This window comes from Odontesthes bonariensis, chromosome 20 (genome assembly GCF_027942865.1).
Source record: "Odontesthes bonariensis isolate fOdoBon6 chromosome 20, fOdoBon6.hap1, whole genome shotgun sequence".
Taxonomy (NCBI): Eukaryota; Metazoa; Chordata; class Actinopteri; order Atheriniformes; family Atherinopsidae; genus Odontesthes; species Odontesthes bonariensis.
Genome location: NC_134525.1, coordinates 33,943,120 through 33,962,403, shown reverse-complemented (window position 1 = coordinate 33,962,403; position 19,284 = coordinate 33,943,120). Strand labels below are relative to the sequence as shown.

Here is a 19,284-nt window from a genome sequence, read left to right as displayed (position 1 = left end):
CTAACCCTAACCGTAACCCTGGTGGGAGGGTGAGGCTCTAACCTGGACTCTAACCCTAGGCCTAAGCCTAAGCCTAACCCTAAACGTAACCCTGGTGGGAGGGTGAGGCTCTAAACTTGACCCTAACCCTAAACGTAACCCTGGTGGGAGGGTGAGGCTCTAACCTTGACCATAAGCCTAAACCTAAGCCTAACCGTAATCCCAACCATCCAGAGCAGGTTCATCTACGCTGGATACACCAGAGAGGCCAGCTTCATGGCAGTGATGAGGTTAGGGGTGCGCGATCTGACGATATAAAATCGTGACTGGCGAGGAAGAGTGGAGAATCGCAGGCGATCTACCAAATTAGAGAAACCGTATAGATCGCCTTTGCCAATCAGCGCAATGATTTTTTATTTTTTTTTTTTAATGCTGGTTCCCGCAGATGCGGCAGACGTAGGGCGTCCTTAACCTAACCGACCAATCATAGCGAACTGTGCGTCGTGACACTTTCTTACACGCCTCCATGTTGTGTTTGTAAAAACTTAGAATACACATGGACAGCCATGGCTGAAAGCCAAGCCGACGAGCTGGTGAAGAAGAGGGAATCCACCTCTGTAATTTGAAATTGGTTCGGGGTTTCTTCTACCCTAACCCACTGCTGCTGGTCCACATCAGGAATGGGAACAGCAGCAGCGGCACCATCCACAGCACATCCATAGCGGCGCACGGGAGAAACTCACGGCCAGCAGCAGCACTCTCGGGTCGGATGAGGAAACCGCTAGCTCGTAAGCTAACTACGGTGCACCGCGACCGTGACAAACATTACACAGTTGAAAAGTATTCCTTTAGGGCGCTCTGGTGATGGCAGTGCGTGACTGTGGCTGCAGTAAATGAACATGCAGCGTTGCTCATCTGTTGCTAAATGGCATCATGAGGTGGAGTCAAGTCGTCATCAGTGGTTCGTTTTTCTATTTCCGGTTGCTTCACTCACTGTGTCAGATGTCATCAATTAGATCATTATTTTTCATCTTGAATTGGGTTACAGTTGAATTACAATGTGTTGATTGCCAAATTCTTTCTTTTACTCCTTAGCTCTTCTGTGGTTCAGCATGTCGACTTAACTCTACTGTAATTGGTCTTTTTTTTTTTTTTTAGATGGAAGATCGTGATAAAAAAATCGAAATCGTGATTTTATGCAAAAAAATCGTGATACAACATTTTTTCCATATCGCCCACCCCTAGATGAGGTGTTTGTGGGCAGAAGAAACGTTTCATTAAGTCTCCTCAAATGAGATGTGATGTAATCATCAGAAGACAACTACAAATGGAGACCCATCAGCACCCAGATTCCCCCTAATTTACCATCAATTATGATCCACACTGTTAACCTTAAAAAGGCTTTTTGGCACCACTTCCACCCTGGTTTTGTATTTGCTTCTTCCAACATTATGGCCGTAAAGTCTGTCTTGTCACAAAGTGGACTCAGGTGTGAGGCGAACCTTGCATGCATATTTCATTTATGCCCACCCGCTGGTTATAGGGAGGACTGTCGAGGCGCACTCGCACAGCAGCCATTTATCTCTCTGATGGAGGAGGAAGCAGCAGAAGCTACATGCAGAGAACAACTCTCATGCTCCTTTAATGGGAATGAATAAAGGATGAGTAGAGCCTCAGACACCAGGTTAAAATGCTGTTTAGCACCTCTGGCTCAGTGCCCAGTGTTGGAGGCAGGGAGGGCCCAATTATAGAAGGGGGCAAAGGGGGGGATTAGAAGAAGACATCAGGAAGAATATCAACATCGGTGATGAGCTGCTCTTGGCTTCAGTGTAAAATTATGTCAGAAAAGACATCCAGTGACCGCTCTAACAGTACATGTATGTAGAATGTAATGGGAACAGCAAAGAAAGCAAGTTGTTGACACTGATTCTGGTTCCATACGCCTCCACAGACCTCTTCTCTTTGATCCACACGAGAAAAGAGGAAAAAAGCTAAACCATGGAGGATCAGCCAGCTGGGAAGAGGCAGCTGAAGCACAGCCTTTAGAGAGAAAGTGTTTGAGCCATCTGTCTCGGGAGAAGGTGGAGGAAAGGGTGGTTGTGGGACACTGAGTCCAGCTTCTCAGATTAGTCAGGTACTATGTGGATGGTTGTCCATCAGAAGCCATTGGGACAGACTCGTGGCAGCCGGCGAGAGCATACAGTCCATTTCCCATTTCACTGGGAATACAGACAGGTAGCAGCTGAGTGTACTCCAGAGTGAAGGCAGAGTCATGAGAGCGCAGCTACCTGCCCTCTCCAACTCTCAAAGGCTGTGGGGTATTTGAGGAGCTGCGGGTGATGGCTGGTGCCATGTGACATGGTGTGAGTGCATCTTATTTTAGAGTGAGAGCTGGAGATAAGGTGTTAAAAGGAGGGTAGGGACAGGAATGCTGAGCTGTTCTTGCAAGCCTCCATGCACAGAAGATGTCAGCTCCCCTCCCAGGTTACAGCCAGCTAATCCCCGTCGCTGCATTTGTTCTGACCCAGACCAGGCCTTTTGTTTACAGGGTGCACTCACTGGTCGTCTCTCCTGGTCTTCTCCTGAGTCGCTGTGCCCCACACAGCAGTTTATTCAGCTGCCATGTTTACATTCCTGCTCAGTCAGCCTCTCCCAGGGGAGAGCTGTGCAGCAGAGCCTTTCTCTCATGGTTCTGGTCACTTACACCAGGGTTACCACACAGCCGTGGCTGTCACGCTGTAACTGTAACACTGCACTGTAATACTGTAACTGTCACGCTGTAACTGTCACGCTGTAACTGTCACGCTGTAACTGTAACACTGCACTGTAATACTGTAACTGTCACACTGTAACTGTCACGCTGTAACAGTCACGCTGTAACTATAACACTGCACTGTAATACTGTAACTGTCACGCTGTAACAGTCACGCTGTAACTGTCACGCTGTAACTGTAACACTGCACTCTAATACTGTAACTGTCACGCTGTAACACTGCACTGTAATACTGTAACTGTCACGCTGTAACTGTAACACTGCACTGTAATACTGTAACTGTCACACTGTAACTGTCACGCTGTAACAGCCACACTGTAACTGTCACGCTGTAACTGTCACACTGTAACTGTCACGCTGTAACTGTCACGCTGTAACTGTCACACTGTAACTGTCACGCTGTAACAGTCACGCTGTAGCTGTCACGCTGTAACTGTAATACTGTAACTGTCACGCTGTAACTGTCACAGGAACCCTCTGGCTAACGGACAAACATGTGGATACAATCATTTTAGGGTTGGGTCTTAATAATCAGGACATACTCCAGCAGCAGCCGGCACAGAGCAGCTCTGGTGCAGCTTTCTCCCTCTAACAGCGAGCATGGGCGGGGTCTGGGTGGAGCCAGAAGATGTCCTAAACACTCAGGTCCCCAGCACTCCGCTGGCCTCATCATTAGACTGACTGGCTCCTGTGGCCTCCGGCAGAGTGCTGTCTGCACGCCCTAATGACCGCTGACTCACTCAGCACGCAGCACCGCCGCCACATTAGCCCGGCCCAGAATAGCCCCAAATAAAGAGAGATGAGAGCAGAGCGGACATGTTCGGCGCCCCTACAGTCTTGTAAGACATTACTCTGCACCATATACAATATGTGTACTGTTGGCTTTGTTTCATTAGAAACTCTGTGCTGTATCAACCTCAGTGAAGGCGCACCAGGTCCAGTCTCAGGGGAAATGTTGGGCCCATGACCCCCTCAGAAAGGAAAACACTGCTAACACAGACATTAGACATCACACATTTCCCTGTCACAGCTCGGCATATTACAGATTCCTTTAGGCGCTTTTTTTTTATTGTGGACAAAGACTTGACGTGAACTAACTGCTTACATGCTGCATATTCCCAATCCAACAACAGCACCGATCCCCAAACTGCTCCTTTAAGTGCCCGAATGAGAAGGGCTGCCATCACAGGACAGCGGCTGCTTCAGGGGTTAACAGGGCTGTGCAGCCCACATGATGGCAGGACACAGGCTGCTCTGTGCTCAGCTGACCATGGGAGGTAGGAGGAAGTAACAGCAGTGGGACGACACAGGGAGAGTTTTGTGCTGTCGTCCTTTAAAAAAACAAGACAACAATGATAAGGAGAGCCCATCTCAATGAGGGTTCAGGTTGTGTTGCTGCTGGAGACACCACCCTCACATGGGTTAGACAGAAGCAAAGAAAGTGAGAGCTGGACCAGCCTCCTCCAACAGGTCAATACTGAGCATTGATTACTTCTGTGCAGAGCTTATGCAACACTCCACTTCAGTGTACAGTGATAGTGTGATCACAGTGAGCAGTCCTGCAGAGGAGGAAAAGGAAATTCTTCATGTGCCATGGGGTCTTTAAATCAAACTGCACTATGGGAACCAACAGCGTGGAAACAGAGAGCTGTGCTCACACAGAGCCGTATACTCAGCACAACCAAGGCAGGCGGCTCTGAGGAGGCCTGAAACAGCAACACGTGTGGTGCAGCTGAGCTGGCAGAGTGCAGCCAAATGACTGAGGGGCTCAGTCGGTGGTCCTCATGGCCTTCCTTCCATCAGCTGCCGCTCCTTTTCCTCCGGCTCACAGTCCACCATTGACTTCTCCCATTCCTCCTCATCCTTCTTCTCTCCTGAAACCCAACGCGCTCCATTTCCACCGGGACCGTGATGCGAGCTCACAGACGGCCGTGCTTAATCGATGGTGCCAGGTTGCCAAGACAACGTTGATTTCCTGTCGCTGTTTTCGCTGAGCACTGGTGATTGCGCGGGGTGTCCGTTGCACCTGCCGCCTTCTCCCCCATCTCCTCCTCCTCCTCCTCCTCCTCCAGGCTCATCAGGCTCTCCTCACCCACTGTAGCCATCGCACACAAAAGAGGAAGGCGGACGCACAAAGGCCCCGCAGAGTGAGCACGGAGGCTGGCTCGGAACAATCCAAACCCTGGCCGAGAGGGGCCACATGTACACACACCCCCATGTGCACGCAGACACCTTTTAAAGGAATACCCCGTCACCCCGAACAAAGGCACTGAGTGACAGCTATCATATCTCCCTAAGAGGGTGAAGTCAGTTCACCCGGGGGCGTTTACTGCCCGCCCCCCCCACAGGCCAGACAGCACCACCGCTTTTTTCCATTAATGGAGAGCTCATTAATCGTGTGTGATAACGAGGACATGGGACAGAGACATGATTAAGGGGCTCGCTCTCCTTTAGCCGGGCGTCCTTGGAGATAAACACCACTGTGTGTGTGTGTGTGTGTGTGTGTGGGGGGGGGGGGGCTGCATGTTAAAACAGGTAAAGGACACACACCCACTGCTATCTCTAGGACATCTGTGGAATAGAATACTACACATGTTTTCACTTTTTAGTGATTACAGCCAAGGTCGGTTGATCCTCCGCCATCCCACTGCGCCTTTAGCCATCTCCCCTCAGAGCTGAGCGTGGTCCCCTGAGGACCACAGCTTCATGCTGGGGTAGCTGAAACATGGAGTCTCTGAGGACCTGTCCTCCTCTTGGGTGAGCTTTCCTACATATTCTCAAGGAGAGAGCATCAGTTTATAGTGTTGGCATTTTTGACATGGTCTCAGCCACTCAAAGTCTTTTAGTAGTGCAATAGATTAGCACTATTTTCTTCATGTCAGGCATGCTGTCAGATATACCGACTGACTGAATTCAAACAGAAATCTAAGGCTCTTGGTTAAGATAGCAAAGAGATGACACATCAAATGCACACTGGAACTAGGTGCTACGATACAAAATACAGAACACAATCATGTTTGGCTTTAACCAGTCCAAGCTGAGCCACACATGTAGTGGATGTAAGCGATCCACAAACACAACAGGATGTGACAGCGTCTGAACCAGCAAGCAGAGATCAGCCTGATCATACATGAGGCAATGGTTTAGTCTGACACACACACATTAAATCCAATCTGTCTGGACCACTACCCTAATCCCCTCTCCACAGCCATGTAGACAGTAATCCCCACTATTTTTGTATATTAATAAAACAGCCTCCAAGGGGATTGTCTATACGTTGGGATGTATGTTTTATTAGTTGGTTAATCTGCTCGTTGCTGACCCGAAGCTTCTCCGTTTAAACCTGGCTTTTATTAAAACACAGCCCGTCCTGCTGGGAGGATAAGCTCCCCAAGGACAGGCCAAAGAGCATGTCTCTGTTCAATACAGTCATCACCAACAATAAACAGATTTACATCAACATTATCTGTCATGGGACAATACCATTATTGGGTGGAATTCAGCCCCAAGCCTCTGCCCTTTACAAGAGGAGGCCCAGATAAGCTTAACCCAGATATCAGCCTGCTACCGTGTTATCACGCTGAAGCACAACTCTTGCGGTATTTCTGACGGCACACTTTGGAGTCATTGTGCATCCATAGCAATCCTGATTGCCTTGAGAATCTGTCCCTGTCCTCCTGAGCACTCGTGGTTCAAATGGCAGCACGGCCACGCAGCCGAGTGAAAGACAGACAGAGGAGAGATTCCTTTGGATCTGAATCACACTGGAGTCACCTGCTCACCTCTCAGCCCGTCCAGACGCTGTGTCACTGCCACACCCTGCGGGACATCTGTCCTGATTCAACAGATGCATCAGATTAGGAGGGCGCTGCTTTGAATGAGCTGCTGAGTGGGGCAGTGGTAGAGGTGGGCTGGACAGGAGGGACATGGTCTCTGCTGTTGCCCACAAACACACGACTGCAATGATCAATGTACAAGCTCTCTTTTAAACATTTTGCTCTGGAAGGGAGGCATATGGCATCAGCTTGAAGACACTGTTCTACGGTATGCATCAATCAAAGCGACCTCCATAGGAAGAGCAAACAAACAGCTCTTAAACATCTGGTCAGGGGGGGTGGAGGGGAGGGCATAAAATCAAAGAGAAAGTTCACATTCTGGTCAGAATCCAGGTGAAGATCAGGAGTGGACATTTCACACACTGAGGCACACACACCCCCAGAAAAAACAAAAAGATCTTTAAATGCAATGCAGCCAGACCATGTGACTCTCACGGGGTAATCTCATGGGAGCATCCCCCACCCCGAGCTCCCCTGATGGACTATAACAACAGGAAGTCAGCCTGCCCTGCATCATCACACCACACCCACAGATAACTGCTCCCACACACACACAGAGACCCTCAGCCTCTACAGTTAAGTTTAATCCATCTAAAAGTGCCCAGTGTGGGGCACAAGCGCTGCTGGCACAGTGCCCGCTGCTGTCGGCGTCGGGGGTGCACTGCAGCCTGGCACTGAAACAAGGAGAGGCCGAGGCAGGCAGGGGATGAATAGTCCTTGTTTATCTAGGTCTCTCTGGGACGTCAGGACACTGCAGTGAATGGGAGCCAGTTAGCAGCAAAGAGACCAGGGGGAGGACGGGGTTATTGAAATGCAACGCAGGCTACTGTCCAGACAAACCACCCTCCCAGCTGGGGCAGCAACTTCAACAAGCACAGGAGCCTTTTCTGATGCTGACACACAACATGATGGCCGCTCTCTGTTGCTCTAATTACATGCAACAGCATTATTAAACGAGGAAAGAGGCATGTTGAATTACTGGAAGCATCATATTTATCAGCCCTGTTTCCAGAGAGAACCTGTGCACAGAGCAAATAAAGAGCTGGTGGAAGCTGGGGCCTTTTCTTCGGCCCGAGCCGAGTGAAGCTGGGAGGCCTACCTTAGGAGAGGGACAAAGTCTTTTTCCAGGCTTTCATGGTTTGTGGTCTCCCTGGCTCTCCCTGATGAGGATCCTTAAATAGGCTGCCACAGGTGCTGGGGGCCAGCTGGGTGGTGGAGGGAAGGGGGGGTGGCCTGGACGGGAGCAGGGCTGCAGGAAGCCTCTTGTTTTCACAGAGATAAAGGGCTCTCAGGTTGCATCCTGGGCCGTAATCTCTCACACACTTCCGGGTTTTGTTCATGGTGAGGTAAGAGAAAATGACAAACTAACCTTCGGCCTGAGAGGCTGATCGATAGCTTGTGATGGGACAGGATGTGTGTGTCATGTTGGTGCGTTAGAGGAGCACAAAGTGACAAAGACGCAGTGCACGTTTCATTCTGAGCGCTGCTCATTAATGCTCTTTGATCAGAGTGATTTACGGCTTCATTTATTCTGAGTGCTGGGTCATTACTGATGATGGGGATTGGAAAGGTGTGCATGGGAATTCTTGTGTGACCTCTTCATCTGCTTTTAGGGCACAGTTAACATTGCTCAAAGCTCTTACATCCTAATTGTAGAAAAGATAACACTCTCTTCCTTCAAATTCAAGTTCCTACTTAAGCAGTCACTTAGAGCTGGCCTGCTCTTTAAAAACATCCATTTACTAGAAATTTGCATGAAAGGGCTTTATTGAAAAGTTGGCAGTGAGGATGGGTGTAAAATCAGGCAGGACACTGACACTTTGCAGGGGAAAGTCAGTGCTCCTCTACTCCTCTCTCATTGAACATGTCCCTCTTGGGAAGGCCAGAATTTGACCATGAGCCACACCCTGTTCTCCTGCCAGAGGAAACTTTCAATCTCTGCCTCTGCTCACTCTGGCTGCAGCACTGGCTCTCTTGTGCTTTAGTCAGATGTTATTTCTGTGTGCTGTATAGGTAAACGGCTGAATGCCTACAGCAGAGAAAAATGAGAGACAGAGAAGGAGCTAACACATGGGACACATGAGAGAAACGGAGGGTTCGGAGGACACAGTAAGAAAATGGAAATCAGTGGAAGGACACGTTTGACCTCCCTACAGTTTTGCCTGTAAACAGCAGTGAGCTTAGGACAGGTGGGCTGATACAGGTCAGAGGTCACTGGCCTCATTCCATTTCCTACGGTCAGAACCATCCTAGGTATGTAAGAAGCTGCTCTGCCATATCCTGCTGGTGCCTTTGGACAGAAAGTTCTGATTTACACGAGACATCAAAAGTCTAAAAGGTTGAATAGAGATGAAAGGGTGTGTTTCAGCAACTTTTCACAACACTTGGGATGGAAGTGAGAAAATAACTGCTGGATGCATGTATCAGTAAGCAATGTACAAATACAGATGTTGAAGAAATGAACCTGGGTGTTTCAGAGCTCCATGAAGAATAACCCTGTGATGAGTTCAGAGCAGAGCACAGGTAACATTCATCCCTGTTCTGGGTTCAATTCAATTCAATTCAATTCATTTTTATTTATATAGCGCCAAATACAACAAATGTCATCTCAAGCACTTAGATAATAAAGTCCAATTCAAGCCAATTGGAGTTCAATTAATTGTAATCATAATTATTCATAAAATTATCCAATTCGTTCATTTAGAGCCAATTCAAAAACAATTTCCTTGCTAAGAAAACCAACAGATTGCACTGAAACTTTTTTTATGGGTTAGGGTTGATGGTGACAGCTTAGCCATGCTAGCTTAATGAGTGGGGTACAGAGCAGTGGATTTGTTAGTCACTGTGGCCCTCGGGACATTACAGCATGGCTGTGCAATTGGAATCAGGATGTGAATATAAATGTGTGGCCCCTCAGGAGGGCCATTATCAGTTCTGTGTGCTACGGAGAGGAAAATCAATATGGTCATCATAAGGGGCTGGCAAAGAGCCAGCCACTTGGCTGTGTTCAAAGCACAATACATGACAGTGGATTAGTCTTCCTCTGATGTCATCTCATTTAATTCCTGTAGACAGAGACACTGGGGGTCCACAGTAAGGTCAAGCACATCTAAAGGGCACAAGACATCCATGTAAAAAGATTTGAAACAAGTGGCAGTCAGGTGGTCTGCGCTCAGCTCCAGCACACGGTTTCACTCATGAGCTTTTGTGACCAACACAAGCTGGTGTTTACCAGGCCCACCTTCTGCCTATTGTGTCAGTCCAGTTTTTTTTCATTAACCGCTCCACTGAGGACTCTGAGGAGGGGAGGGATGGATGGGCGAGGAGGAAAAGGAGGTAATGCTGATGTGGAAACACGGAGGGGTGTGCAGACCGAGCCAAAGGGGCTCAATGTGGGCCAGAGGAGGAGAACCAAACACATGATTAAAAACACACATCAACAGGCAGCCTCCGCCTGGATGGCAATTTAAACATCATCTCTCCACCAAGTGGACACACGATAGAGAATATTATCCCTCACCCCCACTCGTGTGGACAGGGTGGGGGACAGAGTTGCAGGGAACAAATAAAAGTAAAGGCAAGAGAAGAAAAAGGAGGAGGTTCAGAGAGGTGCACATACACCTGTCAGCTCAGTGAGCTCACGTCTGACACTGACCTCAGCATCAAATCCCAGCATGCGCCACTTGCTGTGTCACTACCTGTCTCCCTCTGCCACCAGAGCCGTGCCAGTGGATGCTGGTCCACATGCCTTGCAGGTCTGGCTCCTGCAGAACCAAAATGATCTTCGATGCTGGCCGGGGGCAACCAGGGGGTCTGTGTGGGGCTTGTTTTTGTTCAGTTCAGTGAGCTGAGCCGATACAACCAGCTCCCTCCACCTGCCCCACATCCCACCCCCTGTCCAAGTCAGCAAATGCAGGACAGGTCTGTGGGTTTGAGGGGCTCCTGCACTGATGATGATCCCAGTCTGTGCCATCCTCCCTGCTGTGCCACACCAAGCCTAAAGCCAGAAGTTAAACCCACTGCCGCTGTACAACACAGCATTACAACAGAAACACCACCGCCCGAAATTATTCAGCTGAGGCTGATATAGGCATAAGCTACATTTTCAAGACAAAAATGTCAGACTGCTGCTACGCAGGCCCTTGAAGCCGTAAGGGGCACATGAGAGAGGGATTTAAAAAATTCTGCAAACGTTCCACAGATTCCACCCTCACAGGGACCTTTGCAAAAAGAATGGGTCATATGCAAATGGCAAACACAGTATGGAGGAGAAGTTTCCCACAAGCAGAGTGTGAAAAGGGCTCTCCCTCCCCATGCCGGGCCGCTGAATGGCCCTTTTCTTCTGCTACTGAAAGTGTATGAGGAAGAGAGGCAAACTGCAAAGGTAACTAGGCTCTTTCTCCTCAGGCTTTCTCACCAAAGCCCCAACACACAATGCTTCATTTAGGCTTTCAGCCACACAAACCCCAATAAAGCACAGTTAAGGGGGTTACTGAAACTGACTCTGGGTTTAGAGCTCCTTCTTTATGAAGGGAGAGCACCTTTTTATAGGCTAATGCTCTCCTCCTCCATGGGACCAGCTAATCATTAAGCTGCCTTAACAGAGCTGGACATGGCTTCACTTCAGCTCTGCTGGATGGTCCCATGAGGAGAGGCTGTTCCCAGCCTAAACCTTTTGATGAATTTTTAGAGAAAATTCAATCAAAAATGGCCGTTCCTCCTAAATGAAGCATGAAATCTTTTTGTTTTTCTGGTTTATTTGGACTCTTACATTAATGGAGGTGTGGGAGATGTTATACTTTACATCTGCCAGCAGCTACACCTCCACACTTGACACCTGTTGTCCCCCCCCTTCCCCAAGTTGTTCTACAGGGAGCATGGAGCTCTCAGTTTAAGGGGGAGGACTGGAAGGAGAGAGGGAGTGGGCAGAGAAAGCCCCCCTCTCCCCCTGTCATTGAACAGACTTAAACACAAACACAATTGGACACGCTGGAAGCCACACAATGGCACAGAGGAGTAAAGTGAAGTCATACTCTGAGAGAGCATGGGTGCCTAGGTCTGGGGCAATCAACAGCACCCTGGCTACTGTGTCTTTACACCCCATCCCCATCTCCACCCACCATCTCCAAAATAAAGAGCAGGCCGGTCGGAGGAGAAGAAACTGAGCGAGAGTCTTCTAACCTGGCCCTTCCATATGAAGCTGCTGAGCGAGCTGATGATGAGCAGTGTGTCCTCCCCACACACCAGCAGTGGACCTTCTGAATGTAACGTCTGGTGTGTGGAGTCCACAGCACGCACTGCAGCCACAGCCAGAGCAATGCATGAGCAGCCTGTGGCTGTGTTCAGCCACGGTGAGCGAGTCCGGGGGGGGCTTTAGTGTGAGGGTGGCTGGATCAGGCCCCTGAACACTGCCTGTAGCGTTACGCCAGGTTCTACAAAGGGCCAACATCAAGATGGAAGAGCATGTCTAGGCCTCAGAAAGAGAGGAAGACAGATTAAAGGAAGAGACACATGAATGTGAGGTGCTGTCAACAAAAACAAAAAAAAAAAAAATCAGCTTCCTGCACTCCAACAAAGTGGTGAAAACGTGGAAAGCACCTCAGCAGCACGGGTCCCAAGCTGTCCCAGCACCACAGCCCTGTTTATTTTTGCAAAGAATGTTAACACCAGACGCATTCCTCCATTCCCAAATTGCTGTGTTAAATTACCATCGCAGCTATTCCTGAGAGGAGCTGAGTGGGGAGAAGCGACAAAGAAAGCTGCAGTATCCTGTCCATTCCCAACACCTGTCGCCCTGCTGGCTGTTAGCACCTCTCTGTTTACAGCTCACCTTCAGCTCAGCTCCTCCTGCAGGCCTCTGGGTGCTGAGCACACACTTTCATCACAGCTGCACACAAACATGGAACATGTTCCAGCCTTTCATTTCACCCGTCTAAATGCTGGGAAGCTGACCTGCATGCCACCTCACCTGCCCTGCCACAAGGGGAGCAACACCCCAAAGCAACAGGCCACACATCTGTACGGCTGCAGATCAGCAGAGCTGCACCAAGATTACCATCACGCTCAATAAAGAGAGGAGGAAGAGCAAAGAGAGGAGGAAGAGCAAAGAGAGGAGGAAGAGCAAAGAGAGGAGGAAGAGCAGGAAAAGAGAGGAGGAAGAGCAAAGAGAGGAGGAAGAGCAGGAAAGAGATGAGGAAGAGCAGGAAAGAGATGAGGAAGAGCAAAGAGAGGAGGAAGAGCAAAGAGAGGAGGAAGAGCAAAGAGAGGAGGAAGAGCAGGAAAAGAGAGGAGGAAGAGCAGGAAAGAGAGGAGGAAGAGCAAAGAGAGGAGGAAGAGCAGGAAAGAGAGGAGGAAGAGCAAAGAGAGGAGGAAGAGCAAAGAGAGGAGGAAGAGCAGGAAAGAGAGGAGGAAGAGCAAAGAGAGGAGGAAGAGCAAAGAGAGGAGGAAGAGCAAAGAGAGGAGGAAGAGCAAAGAGAGGAGGAAGAGCAGGGAAAGAGAGGAGGAAGAGCAAAGAGAGGAGGAAGAGCAGGGAAAGAGAGGAGGAAGAGCAAAGAGAGGAGGAAGAGCAGGAAAGAGAGGAGGAAGAGCAGGAAAGAGAGGAGGAAGAGCAAAGAGAGGAGGAAGAGCAAAGAGAGGAGGAAGAGCAAAGAGAGGAGGAAGAGCAGGAAAGAGAGGAGGAAGAGCAAAGAGAGGAGGAAGAGCAGGGAAAGAGAGGAGGAAGAGCAGGAAAGAGAGGAGGAAGAGCAGGAAAAGAGAGGAGGAAGAGCAAAGAGAGGAGGAAGAGCAAAGAGAGGAGGAAGAGCAAAGAGAGGAGGAAGAGCAAAGAGAGGAGGAAGAGCAAAGAGAGGAGGAAGAGCAGGGAAAGAGAGGAGGAAGAGCAAAGAGAGGAGGAAGAGCAGGAAAGAGAGGAGGAAGAGCAAAGAGAGGAGGAAGAGCAGGGAAAGAGAGGAGGAAGAGCAGGAAAGAGAGGAGGAAGAGCAGGAAAAGAGAGGAGGAAGAGCAAAGAGAGGAGGAAGAGCAAAGAGAGGAGGAAGAGCAGGGAAAGAGAGGAGGAAAAGCAGGAAAGAGAGGAGGAAGAGCAAAGAGAGGAGGAAGAGCAGGGAAAGAGAGGAGGAAGAGCAAAGAGAGGAGGAAGAGCAGGAAAGAGAGGAGGAAGAGCAGGAAAGAGAGGAGGAAGAGCAAAGAGAGGAGGAAGAGCAAAGAGAGGAGGAAGAGCAGGGAAAGAGAGGAGGAAGAGCAAAGAGAGGAGGAAGAGCAGGAAAGAGAGGAGGAAGAGCAAAGAGAGGAGGAAGAGCAGGGAAAGAGAGGAGGAAGAGCAGGAAAGAGAGGAGGAAGAGCAGGAAAAGAGAGGAGGAAGAGCAAAGAGAGGAGGAAGAGCAAAGAGAGGAGGAAGAGCAAAGAGAGGAGGAAGAGCAAAGAGAGGAGGAAGAGCAGGGAAAGAGAGGAGGAAGAGCAAAGAGAGGAGGAAGAGCAGGAAAGAGAGGAGGAAGAGCAAAGAGAGGAGGAAGAGCAGGGAAAGAGAGGAGGAAGAGCAGGAAAGAGAGGAGGAAGAGCAGGAAAAGAGAGGAGGAAGAGCAAAGAGAGGAGGAAGAGCAAAGAGAGGAGGAAGAGCAAAGAGAGGAGGAAGAGCAGGGAAAGAGAGGAGGAAAAGCAGGAAAGAGAGGAGGAAGAGCAAAGAGAGGAGGAAGAGCAGGAAAAGAGAGGAGGAAGAGCAGGAAAGAGAGGAGGAAGAGCAAAGAGAGGAGGAAGAGCAGGAAAAGAGGAGGGAAAAGAGAGATGGACATCCTGTAAAAACTAACCCAGAGACAGAATCTGAGGCTTTAAAAGCAGGGACTGGCCAACAGGAAAAGTACCACGTGCCACTCTTCAAATCATCATGAGGTGCACTGTCCACAGAGACAGCCGCGCGCCCCGTCACAGTGAAACAGAGGCGCGTGAGCTCCTTCCCGTCGGCTGCACTCTGCCCTCAGACCCTCCGCGTGGACCCGCAGCAGAACCACTGCTTTCTGTACCTAATCACAACTAATGCCGCCTGAACACCGGAAACGAGCCTGAAGTCCTCAATGTGAGCGCGTGAACATTAAATCCGGCGCGTGTCACAGGAACAGGAGAGAAGTACGGGGACAGTTTAATCTGGCCACCGCGCGAGGCTTCCACTGCCACCCACGGGGGGCCACAGGACCCTCGGTTCCGTCCAACAACAATCGGGACCCCCAGCGCGCGACTGAAGAGGATCCGCTGTCCTTATATGGAGAACGCTGCCCGGCTCACACAAACAGCGCGTGAGATATTCCTCGCTACCTCGGGTTCCCCGTGCAGCCGAGCGTGCACTGCGCTCAGTGTGACCGTTAGTTAGTCACCACAGAGCCGTTGTGAGCCGGTACTGGGACCGGCACCGGCACCGGCACTGGGACCGGGAGGATGGAAACAGGACGCGCTCCCGTTTCCTCCTAAAACACACCGTGCTGCTGTCTGCGCGCGCGCGCGTGTATGCGTGTGAAACTGACTAGCAGCGGACAACATCAGCGTTTCAATCAGGCACTAAGAGTCCACCAAAGAGACAGTATTGTTCCGGTGAAAGGCAGCTCAGTCCCCGCCGCTTCTCACAGAGATGAGAGCAGAACCGCTCCGGCTCCCCACAGAAACAGCTCACACTTTGGTGCTGAGCTCCGAAACTTAGCACAACCCAACTAAATCAGACACTTTTTAAGAGTTCGGCGGGTGTTGAGATGAATGTGAGGCGGATGAGCGGCTCCCCGGCTCGGGCTGAGCGGCGTACAGCGGCGCGGCGGACCGCTAGGCGGAGGGAGAGACGCGACCCAGGTATAACGGTCCGCCGCGCGGGGCTGGAATACAGCGCTCTCCGCTACTTCCCAGCACTTTCTGTTGCTAAAAACACACTTACAATGCTGTTCAACTTTTCTACAAACCCCCCCGCCAATACAAGAGGCTCCAGACCGCTTCCCCAACAGAAAAACTCGGCGTCGGAAGTAGTTTTACTCACCGTTGGTCCTCCTCGGGTTCGCCTGCTTTCTGCGCTTACACCTGGGGCCATCCGCCATGATCCTTTCGCTGTGTCTAAATGCTGCCGGAGAGTCACCTCCTCTCTCACCCCTCTCCCCCTCCTCCTCCTCCCCTCACCTCCCCCTCTCCGCACCTGGTTTACGACACTGAAGCTTTACGACATCACCTTCCCCACCTCCCCAGCCCCCCGCCTCGCGCAGCACGGGTGGGTGCTGGAAGTGTGCTTGGTGTACCTGCCCCTGCCCCACGGTGGTGTTTGCAGAGCGGCCATTTAAAGCTGGAGGTGGTGTTACTCAGTGCTTGTGTTGGCTTCAGCTGTTAGTAACAAAGTGCCAATGACCTTTCTGGAAGTGGACCATTTTATACAGTTTGCTGAAGTTTTAGTGTGACAGAATCCTTTTAAAGGCACTAACTACACCTGGGACTAATTACTCAGCTTAGGACAGCAGCTTATCATGATGAGTAATAACTCCCAATATGTCCATTTTCTCCATAAATCTGAACTGGCAACCTGTTGTATTTGAATGTGTGTGTGAAGCACAGCGGGTCAGTAGCACTGCAGACAGAGTGTGTGTGTGTGTGTGTGTGTGTGTTAGAGAGGAAGAGGTCATGAGACTGTCATCACTGATTCAATCCTCCACCTGAAGAAAGACCCTGCTGTTCTCCTGAGCCCAGCTCACAGCAGCAGTGATGAAGAGAGGAAGACATGCAAGCACGATCAGCAGGTTCACACTGCGTCCAATCAGAGCTGAAGCTTCACACACACACACACACACACTGCTTTTCACACAAGGCTCTGTAAATAGGAAAGAAAAATCCAAGATCACATGTTGGAGGTAAATTCCTTCGGATGCTTGTGGTGATGAGGAAGAAGGAGTTTCTATGACATGATACTTGAGGTTCCGTGCCCTGCAGTGACAGGACAGGGTGGCTCCTCTCCAAAGTTTGTGCTACCTGCCGTCTGGTGGGTGACATAAGCCGCATTCGGACAGAGCAGTTCTAAGAATTCCGTTCTGATAACTGCCCTTCCCCAGGGGAACTGTTTCAGTCTGCATTCCCACATGAGTCGGGACTGATGCGACGCAGCCGTCTGCGACAGCGACGTGTTACTTTAGCGCCACATTCAACAACAAAACAGAACAAAACAAAACCCGGTAAAAGTAAGGAGAGAAGAAAAAACACCACCAAGAAGCTAACATGGAGAGCGGGGAGGCCACCGTGTTCATGGTCTGCATGATGGTGATATTAATCATGGACGATCACATGGGGCGTCTAACATGGAGGCTGGAAGAGCTCACAGAGAGAGTCAGGAGACGAAGGATGGAGCGCAGGCCGTACTTCTTGGTTTCATGAAGGAAGGAGAGCAGAGCGCCGCAGACAAAGGAGACCACGTGGAGGTTTAACTTATTAAACACGCCAAGGTTGTGTCCGTGTCGTATCAGGAAACATTTCAGCCTGACAACATGACAAGGGGCGGGGCTACCGACCACCAAGGGGCGGAGCTACCAACCCCCAAGGGGCGGAGCTACCGACCACCAAACACCTCTGTCAGATGTGTTCCTATAGAACCCAGAACAGACCCAGCTGAGGAGAAGGAGCTGAAATGGTTCCAGGAGCTGAGGGAAGTGGTCCCGAGTTCCTGTATGTGCGAATGCGGGAAAAAACGGCCCCGTTCCTGAAAAGGTTCTAGGAACTGCCAAAGGTTCCTACAGTGGGAATGCTTTCGGTGTTAGTCTCAGTAATAGCTCCGCTCTGTCAGCCGGTTTTCCTGCATTGTAAAGGGAAACTGTGGGCTGGGAGCGTGACATCTGGGAATCTTTGGGAGGGATTTAAGAAATTAAGAGAAGCTACCGCTTTTTAAAATCTATTTGTATTACACAGTCTAGATTTCATCATAAAGAGACGCACAATATTTTCTGTCAGAAACATAAAAGCTGGATATAAATCTTACTGTGAAGATGCGGACAGTCAGCTGATCATTCAGCTTCATGGGACAGCTTGTATACAGAGGATGGCAGATCTCTGGGGTGAATCATTCAGAAGCAGCAGAGCAGTCTAGCTCTCAGGGCAGCCTGCCCAGACACAGAATAATAGCTTTAGCATAAACAACACATCCAAACTTGTTCCAGGTGGCCCCTCCCACCAGTGCAGCCTGGGAGAAATGGTCAGGGGAGGGTGCCCAGCGCTCTCTCTGATGAAAAAAGGCCACAGAAACAGTCTGCATCAGCAAAGATCAATGATGGGTGGTCGGCTAACCATGCCGTGCGGTTGTAGCGGTGTTCCCTGCACACAGCCTGGAAAAATAGGATGCCTGTTATCCAGTGGAAAGTCCGAGCTTTCCCATTTTCCTTGGATCATGACACAAGCGTTAGTATGAAGTCATTTCTCAGCATCTGTGGAAAACAAAGGATAACATTTTTTACCGCTGTACATATGAAATAGCCTGAAGACATCTTAGATGTGTCTTAGAGCTTCTGCAGTAAAACAGGGTGCTTTATCTGGTGTTCTGTATTCCAGCTAACTAACGCTCCAGCAACCGGGAACAACATGAAAGCAGCAATGTTGGACACAGGTGCCCTGTGACCCTTCTTTTATTGGAATAAATTAGGGTTGATCTGCCTGCTAGAAACAGCCACCTCACAGTAAAACGGAATGCCTGAGTTAATGAGGACACGAGCAGTTTCCATCATGAGGATGCTGCAGAGTTTCTGACGACATCAGTAATAAGAGCCAGATATTGTTTTAACTGAAGTGGGCCATGAAATTAAATGAAAGGCTGACTTTTGCTCTTACAATGGGGAGTTAAAACAGAGGACAAGAGGGGGGGTATGGGATAAGCAGCCATCCTCCACTACATTAAGGGATCATGCTGCTCCCTGAAAATGAGTATTGATCCTCTTAGGTCCACGATCGTTTAGGAGATTAATGTGAGTGGTGGTTGAGCTCCACAGGGCTCCACACGGGACCGGGGAAACGGCTCAGTGGGACAGCCAAGCCAAAGCAGCCCATCTATGCCAGAGTGGGGACAGAGGGGCTCCTGTGCAGTTAGGATGCAGGAGGAGGAGGGTGGGTGGCCATAACTCTGTGCCATCTGGGCTGTTAGTGAAGAGAATCAGCTGGATGTCCAGAAGACAGAGGGCTGAAAATGAAAAGAGGGTGCAAAATAGAAACAGTCAGGGGGAAATAGTTCAGACTGTCACAAGCGTGCAGGATGGATGAAGGGAAAACAAGCAAGCAGAGGAAACAAGAGTAAAGGAGAGGAACAGAAAGTGCAGAGGAGGACAGCTGAAAAGGTACACCCTGCCCTGCTCCAGAAAGAGAGGAACATGTAGGAGTGATGGAGAGACGCAGCAAACACTGAACTGCTTAATCTCTCCCAGGAGACAGCAGCTAAATGTGAGGTCCTCCTCCCCTTTTCACAGACCACCAACCCCCCACACATCCCCACAGCAGCCACGGCTGTTATCCAGCTCAGAGATACACACAGGCACAGTTTAAAAGAGCTCAGGTGCAGCCACCAGTGCAACGGATACTCCGCTGGTGAGAAGCGATCAATTTCAACCTTGAAGTGAAGCACCGTGCAGCACACAGAGAGCAGGAGGGATGTGCATGTTTGGAGGGAAAGTCTTTTTTTTCATTCCCCTTCTCAACCTGACTCACAGCAAACAAAAG

The 19,284-nt window shown here is 50.0% G+C and overlaps 1 protein-coding gene across 1 annotated transcript in view; it reads right to left on the bottom strand.

The window, feature by feature from the left end:
- The window catches only part of zeb1b (zinc finger E-box binding homeobox 1b), a 48,272-nt gene extending 32,589 nt beyond the window's left edge, over positions 1 to 15,683 (bottom strand). The window contains exon 1 of the mRNA XM_075453058.1: positions 15,593 to 15,683. Coding sequence (XP_075309173.1) covers positions 15,593 to 15,650 — 58 coding nt within the window. The 5' untranslated portion in view covers positions 15,651 to 15,683. The remainder of the gene's footprint in view (positions 1 to 15,592) is intronic.
- Between the last annotated feature and the right edge of the window lie 3,601 nt (positions 15,684 to 19,284).